We start from the raw sequence: 7,884 nt of genomic DNA on the forward strand, positions 1-7,884 counted from the left end.
ATCATCCCTGAAGCCTCTGTTCCTGCGTGTGTGTTTGTAAATTCGCTTATTAGCAAGTGTTGTGTGTCTCTGAAATAACAGTGAAGTTTGCCTGGCAGAATGCTGTTACTGAAGTTACACATCTGTCATGTTTAAAAGGGACTTCTGCAACATTTTATAAAGTAGAACCAAAGCAATGATGCTAAGACGAAATAAAGACAGAAATGCATGACTTCATCTCTTTTAGGGAAATCAAACCAGCTTAAAAGCTCAGTGGTGTTTATGTGCGGCAGTGTGCGTAACACACGCTGTAAAGCAGTACCATCCTGAAGTCCCACCTTGTACAAACATTCGATAACCACCTTAAAGGTCTAACCACTGTTAGATACGGCAGAGAAACAGAGGGGTGGGACGCTCTGAACATGAGATAAGGAGTCAGGTGGTACGTTGTGATTACCTGAGTCAATATAACCTGGTGTGATAACAGCTAATGCACAGTGGGACTCGTTCATACCCGGACTAACAATCCGTTTGCTCAAACTGTTTTTGTATTTTTCAGTGATACAAAGGTAAGTGTTCCACTATGGTTCAAACTTACCTTTACTGATGTGAGCTAATGATGCTGTTTGTGGCTTCATTTCCAGGTAATATCTGGCTTTCAATACCAGATTTTCTGCACCACATTTATTCATTGATTAGTCTTATTTTGCCAACTACTTCATCTGAGTGTCATTTTATAGTCTGGATATTTGGCACAGTCAAAGTTTGAGTCGACCGTCTGACTGGTTAGATCCTTATTTGGAACTTAGGTTGCTAAAATAAAACATGCATACATTAATATAAGCATGCTTTATGTAATACAAATTAAAGGTGCTAAGTAAATGTAAACTAACAATGACAGCTACATATAAAAGATACATTTGAATAATTACTTAATCCATCAACATGTCTAATGGGCCCCCGCCCAGCAAGACTGTCTTATATTATCAAGACTTTCATATTAAACGTCATCAATTCATCTCTCTTAATTCTTGTTCCACCATTGGCCCACTTAGTCAACTGTCATTGTGAATTCAGATGATAACTTGTGATTTCACAGAAAACAGGTCTGCATCTTCTATTTCCAGGCCTCACTCGTGTAATTCTAGCCACTGTCACCACATCATTAAGCAAAACACAGCTCACTACGTTTGACGACTGTGTCTTCCCTTTAAAAATGGTGATATAAGTGAAAGGCTATGTTCTGATTCACAGCCTCCTCCTGCCATCACATCAACACGATGCCTCATCGCAGCTGTTCTGTTGAGATTAACAACAACTCCGGCTACTACACTCTGGCCAATCCAAGGTGCGGTGTTACTTCTGTACTTTCCATCTGATGCAAGTTTCAAGAATGGGTTTAATGCAACATAAATCATCTTTTGCTGCCAATACAAACAGTCTAAAATGCTCAAATCTACTCAGTATGCACATGGCAATACTGCAGACACTTGTGATGTTCTCAATTTAGTAAGTAAGTAAAATTTATTTAGATAGCGCTTTTCACAGGTAAAAAAAATCAAAGTGCTTTACAACACAGGAAATGGCAATATAAAACAATATGACAGCAAATCAATGATGTCATTATGGTCCAGTTCTCTATGTAATGTTTGAGTTTTAGGGGAATTTGCAAATATTGAGAGAAAGAACCAGAAGGCTGTCGGTCATGAGTTTTACAAACTGGCTGCGATGGTCACTGGTGCAGGGACGACCTCATTGGCTGTTGGTTTCAGCACGCCATGTGAGGAACACAGTCATGCTGTTGAGGATGCAGCAGAGAAGTTGTCGCCTTTATTTAGACATGAATTCTCCAGATGTGCTGCTCCAGAACAAAAAAGACGCTGTTGGTCATTTCTGCCATATCGTTACAGTAAAGATGCAACTGCTAGTTAGCCATTAGCATGCAGAAATCCTGTCAGCCCTCATGGTGAACCATGAGACGGTTCTTTGAGTTCATGTGCTGTCGAGCCAAGAAAAAGTAGTCAAGATGATGATGTGACCCAAGCCACGATGTATAAGACGGCTGCAGAATGAAACCCACACACCTAAAGCACAGTGGTGTGGTGGTTAGCGACATTGCCTAACATCGGAAAGGTCCTGGGTTTGAATCCATCAGCTTTCTGGGGCCATTCTGTGTGCAGTCTGCATGGGTTTTCTGGCTTCCTCCCACAGTCCAAAACCGTGCAAATGAAGTTAACTGGTGACTCTAAAGTGGCTGTAGGTGCTAATGGTTCTCTGTCTCTTTATGTTAGCATGAGATAGGTTGGGGACATGTCCTGTTCAGGGTGTACTCTGTCTCTTGTCTTATGAAAGCCTGAATAAGCTCCAGCCCAACCATGATGGATGACCACGTCAATAATTATAGTTGGTTATAATCTTTTTAAACCTTTGGGTTTATCATTGTTGAAAACTTATTTACAAGCACAAATATAATAAAACTGTGGCAAACTTTGCAAAATCCAACACAGCCAGTGCACATCTGAGCAAATGGAAAGAGGAAAAGTGTTTGTTTTGCAAATTCTTACCAAAGTAAAATCCTAAAATGAATGAATCCATTACTTGCATCAGAAGTTCTTCAATGATCTGCATAAGGGTGGATAGAAAATAATGATCCAGCACATTTTTATGGACACTTGTGTAGCTTGCCTGTAGCTTCATGTGGGAGGTGAAAAACAGCAGCTCAATGTGTCACTTTTGAGGTGGATTAAATGCACATTACTCCTGATGATGGTAAACAGCACACTATTGTGCAAAGGTGTCAAACATCCGGCCCGTGAGATCATTTCATTGGTCAGTTATTAACGGCCTGTCGGTATGTGGAAATCAAATCATCAGCCCTACTGAGAATCCATGTGGGCAGGGCTGGGACTATTTTAATGGGCACACCATGCAGGCATTCACAATGATAGACCATTATGTGACAGCACGTATGCCATAAACATGCAGAACATGTTTACTTTTCTACAAAAACATGCAGAAAAACAGTTAAATATGAAATTTCTTTACACTGACAGAAAGGAGCGTCTCACCCATTACTGATCAAAATGGGCTGTATGTGAGTCTGACACATGTGCTCTAGATAGTCCAAAAACATGAATCCACTGCAGCAAAAACACCATCAATCCTCTACAAGCACAGCAAAGACAGCACACCTACACAATCATTATGGGCAGAATCACTAACGCAAAGCTAGGAAGAAGAAATCCCACAGTGACGTTTAAGCAGAACGTATGCTAACCCCAACCAAGCAGTCCAAGAGTGTGTGTGTGTGTAACAAAGCTGATCTCTCATCTTTAGCCCTGCTGCTTCCTGTTTTGCACTTTATTCAATTTATTAAAATGAAACTCCTCCATACATTCGCCCTATAAGGATAAGGGTTGGAGCACGTATGTGGGTATAAGTTTATTGTTACTTTTGTTGTGTAACTTCAATAATGCGAATGAGAAACCAAAAGCGTCACAGCCCTGTTGGGTTGTTCAGCTCTTACAATACTGTTGTGCATGCAATGTGTCCTATTGACTGCATTATTGTTACATAGTTTAGACAAACAGTGTTTACTTATTGGAAAGTATAACCAGAAGAACTGGTCAAAGTGTTTCTGTTAGACCCATCTAACACACTGTGTCTCCATGCTTAGGGCTTTCAGTGAGAGTGGCAAATGCGAGGTCCCTTTGCCACCCATGGTAGGTCCCTGCTCTGAAGCCAGTGCACTGTTCAACAAAGTCACTGGCAGTGCAACTGGAGCAGTTGGAGTCTTCACCTATGACCTTGTCAACCCTGACATGAACGACTATAGCCACATCATGGCTGTCATGTTCTCCGTGCCGTATGATCGAAGCCTCTACTCCAACTGGTTTGCCGTGGGGATCTTTGACAAAGGAACCGACTGTGACTATAATCTTTATGACATCATGTATAATGGGAGTGAAAATAGTTTCGTAAGAGCCAAGGCTGACGGGTCCTGCATTTCTTATGAAGGTGACTACGTTATTGTCAGTGCCTCCATGTCTGATTCAGGTGAAGCAGTCCTGAGGGTGGATGTCAATGACACAGGGATGTACTAACACAACAGACGCAAGATGTTACACAAGTAAAACAATCACTGGCATCCCACTACGTATCTGCAAGGGTCAATCAACTGGTAAAACTGGTCACTTGCTAAAGTGCTGATTTCAGTGTAAACGAGTGCATGCCGTTGTATACTCAAGAGTGCTTTCTCTAGACTGATTCATGAAAGATTTGTATGTATCAAAAACAGGTTTTCTTTGTAACCAGTGTATAACGTAACAATAAATCTAAACCTTTACCTGATTTAAATTTGTCCCTCTTCTGTTCAACATCACCTCCGGATTCTGCAGAAGTATTTCTCTGTTTATTATCTCAGTCTTTAGGTCCATTCTGTCGAACGGTGGGCCTCAAATATACACAAGATCAAATTCCCTTTCAAACCGACACTAGAACCACTAATGGTGATGGAAGGACCTCGAGCTGTTCTGAACACTTTCAGTGCTAAAGAGTCAACTTGGAGTCAACTGAAACGCCAGGCTGTTTTGAACATTTAAAAACACCCAAACTGTTCTCCAGGGTGAGAATGTCAAAGGGCGCTGTAGCATCCTGAGATGATTCAGCAGAAATGAACAAAAATGTTTGGTGCGTGCCAGGACGGCAGCAGCACAGAGGACACTGACAAAGTGTTGCCTCCTTCCTGATTCCCTGTGTTTTTGTATGTTCGTTACACTTAACTGTTTCAGATCAAACAAATTTGAATATTAGACAAAGATAACACAAGTAAACACAAAACGCAGATTCTAAATGAAGGTGTTTTTCTTATTAAGGAGAAAAACCCAAACATACCTGTGTGAAGCACTGATTGCCCCTGAACCTAATAACTGATTGGGTCACCTTTAACAGCAACGACTGCAATCGAGCCTTTGTGATGACTGGCAGTGAGTCTTTTACAGCACTTTTTGGCCCACTCATCTCTGCAAACTGTTTTACTACAGCCACATTCGGTGGGTTTTCAAGCATGAACCGCCTTTAAGGTCATGCCGCAGCATCTCAATCGGGTTCAGGTCAGGACTTTGTCTGGGCCAACCCAAAGTCTTCATGTTGGTTTGCTTTACCCACTCAGAGGTGGACTGGCTGCTGTGTATTGGACCTTTGTCCTGCTGCTGAGCCCAAGGGCACAATGAATGAAATACGTAAGAGCGATACAGTGATAAATGAATAGTTATCCTTAAGAACTATTTTCCTTTTTTTCACCGTTTCTCTTATCAATTTTGCACAATTGTGTCTAATTTACTTCATTTGTATTTGTCAGATCTGGTTTTTGCTCACCGGTGCCACACATGTATGTTCTATCTTTTATGTGTTTTCTGTATTTGCTTTCCTTTACATCTTTACCTTTGTGTGTTATTGAGTAAATAAGACTTGTAGACTCAGCACTTCTACTACAAGTATAAATAAAAAAATTAAAAGAAAAGAAAGGCACAGCACACATAAAACAAACAAAACAAGACGAGAAAGAAAATAAAAATAGCAAATAAAATAAAGAACAAGTCAACGCCAAGTATCATTTTCTAAATTATTCCCTTCATAATGTCTCAGAAGCTCAGCTAAAGGCGACCACGTTTCTGCTGAGAAGGTGATTGGCTGCAGACTCCCATCTCTGCAGGACCTGTACACCTCCAGGACATTGCGGCGTGCAGCTCGGATCTCAGCTGACCCTTCTCACCCTGGACACAGTCTGTTTGACCTGCTCCCCTCAGGCAGGAGGCTCCGGTCCATTCGCACCAGAACCTCTCGCCATAAGAACAGTTTCTTCCCCTCTGCTGTTGGACTCATGAACAATAACCATATGACTGTCCCCGCCACTAACACATGACCCTACGCTGTGTCACTGCATCATTTCATGTTTGGCACTGATCACCACCTGCACTCATGTATATATCTTTCAACGTAGCACTCTTAATTCTTATTCTCATGTATATATCTCATGTATATCTCATGCACATATCTTTCTACGTAGCACTTTTAATTCTTATTCTTTTATTTTTTCATGTCTATTTAAGTGCTATTTATGACACTATGTTTGCACTGAAGCACCGCAGCAATTTCCTAATGTTGTAAACCTGCTCAACATTTGGCAATAAACCCCTTTCTGATTCTGATTCTGATTAAGATCTGCTCCCTCTCCTCTGACAATAAGTAAGTGTGTCCAATTCAGCACATGATGATGCCTCCTGCACCCACCTATCACTTTAGCGTACATCTATTTTCTTCCAACACAAAGATATTCACCGCCTGGCCTGCAGGAGGCCAAAGTCGATCCATTTTAGCTGTGTGGAGCTAAAACCACAGTTCTCTGGATATATAACCAGCTCGTGGCAGTTATCTGACTGTGTGGTTGGACCAGTCAGTCCAGTAAGGAATATTAAACAGTGTTAAACCTGTTCTTTTTAAATGGCAAACACCATCACAAGTAAATGGACTGGTTCTTATACAGCACTTTTCATCCATTTACACAAAGTTGATTACACTGGAGAGCAACTCGGGCTTCAGTATCTTGTTAGCATACATTAGCATGCTAACTGGAGCAGCCAGGGATCAAATCACCAACTTCCCAATTAGTAGATGATGTCTCTACGTCCTGAGCTACAGCCAATCCTACAGTAGTTGAAAAACGTGCTGAAACCTCTGTACTGTGGCTTTCCAAACACACATATCCTAATGCTAGAGTACAACTAAGGCGGTTAATATGCTGAAACCCGTGGACCTATCATCTGAAATGTACAGGCATGAAAATGGAAGTGCAGAGAGCTTCTAGCAGTCTACAAAACACAATGTAGTTACATTGTCCTGTAACTGTTGTTGCAATGATACTTACTGTGAAATGCACTTCTAATAATTGTGATCATGTTTCCTGATAACAAATGGTTACTTTGTGATGAAATAAATCAAATTCAATCCCATTTTTAGAAGCACAAAGACGGTCTTTATTCAAGCAAGTCAGGAGGTCAGTTGTGATGTACACAGGAAAACATCAGGACTTTGTGCAGCACACATTCTGCTTTTAAAATTTCATACAGTTCATTTCCCATTTGTAATGTGACGCTGAAGCCGTAGCAAATTTGCCTGTATGCTTTATTACTGCATCGCTACATTAATAAACGAATGCAAACGAACTGTAACTGATTAAAGACTGTGGAGCCATATATTCATCTTTACTGTAACAAACATTTTAGATTCCACAGATCTGTTTGACCAGTGTAAAGACACATTCATCGATGCAAAGGCAGCGCGTGCACTTTCATCACGTCATCAGCATCTTCATGGCTAAATGATCCAACCTGGATTGACACATTCCACATGTACTCAAACTGATGCCAGTTTTTGAGCGACCTCACAGTTGCCCTGCTCCAAGCTGCTTCTTTACACTCGTGAAATGAGCTATCGCCCCCTTAGCGCAGAACAGTCCAACATGGTCCTACATGATGGCCTCTCTGTCTGCCAGTGCCACATAAAACGCTACCGTTAGCTGTGATGTGACAGTCACTGAGTATCCTTCATCTGCGTCTCAACAACACCAACGCTGAACGTAACATGCTGTAGTTGGCTAAACCACTGTTGTGTATCTTCAATACAAACATCTGCAGTCAAACCTAGATTCCTGTCAATCAGTAAGTCAAGTGTTTGGGGTTTGCTTCTATTTATGGGCTTCTTTCTGGTTCATTGGTGATAAAGTGATACAGTTATTCTCAAAGGGAAATATTGTTGACAGTGTAAATGTAAATAGACAGTATTACAGTTCAGACTTACCAAAGACCAAAGCCAGACCATGAGACGTTCCCACAGCAATGACACCCG

The 7,884-nt window shown here is 41.2% G+C and overlaps 3 protein-coding genes across 7 annotated transcripts in view; 2 read left to right on the forward strand and 1 right to left on the reverse strand.

Moving 5' to 3' along the window:
• tk2 (thymidine kinase 2) overlaps positions 1 to 7,884 on the forward strand; it is a 300,481-nt gene that overhangs the window by 86,011 nt on the left and 206,586 nt on the right. The window lies entirely within an intron of this gene.
• The window catches only part of vps8 (VPS8 subunit of CORVET complex), a 73,355-nt gene that overhangs the window by 46,532 nt on the left and 18,939 nt on the right, over positions 1 to 7,884 (reverse strand). For all 5 annotated transcript variants that reach the window (XM_026190281.2, XM_026190280.2, XM_080287687.1 and 2 more), the window contains one exon: positions 7,837 to 7,884. This exon is cut by the window's right edge and continues 7 nt beyond it. In XM_026190281.2, the coding sequence (XP_026046066.1) occupies positions 7,837 to 7,884 (48 nt within the window). The remainder of the gene's footprint in view (positions 1 to 7,836) is intronic.
• On the forward strand, positions 372 to 4,329 carry LOC113035039 (DELTA-stichotoxin-Hmg2b-like). Its single transcript, XM_026190286.2, has 3 exons — positions 372 to 548; positions 1,234 to 1,327; positions 3,656 to 4,329. Exons 2-3 carry the CDS (start codon positions 1,260 to 1,262, stop codon positions 4,080 to 4,082), a joined length of 495 nt encoding a protein of 164 aa, XP_026046071.2. The 5' UTR covers positions 372 to 548; positions 1,234 to 1,259; the 3' UTR covers positions 4,083 to 4,329.

This window comes from Astatotilapia calliptera, chromosome 13, assembly GCF_964374335.1.
Source record: "Astatotilapia calliptera chromosome 13, fAstCal68.1, whole genome shotgun sequence".
NCBI lineage: Eukaryota > Metazoa > Chordata > Actinopteri > Cichliformes > Cichlidae > Astatotilapia > Astatotilapia calliptera.

What these genes read in the sequence shown, in the direction of transcription:
- LOC113035039 (XM_026190286.2), top strand. Translation starts at nt 1,260, where the DNA reads ATGCCTCATCGCAGCTGTTCTGTTGAGATTAACAACAACTCCGGCTAC. An exon ending in TACACTCTGGCCAATCCAAG is followed by an intron (nt 1,328 to 3,655) that starts GTGCGGTGTTAC and finishes CTCCATGCTTAG; the next exon opens with GGCTTTCAGTGAGAGTGGCA.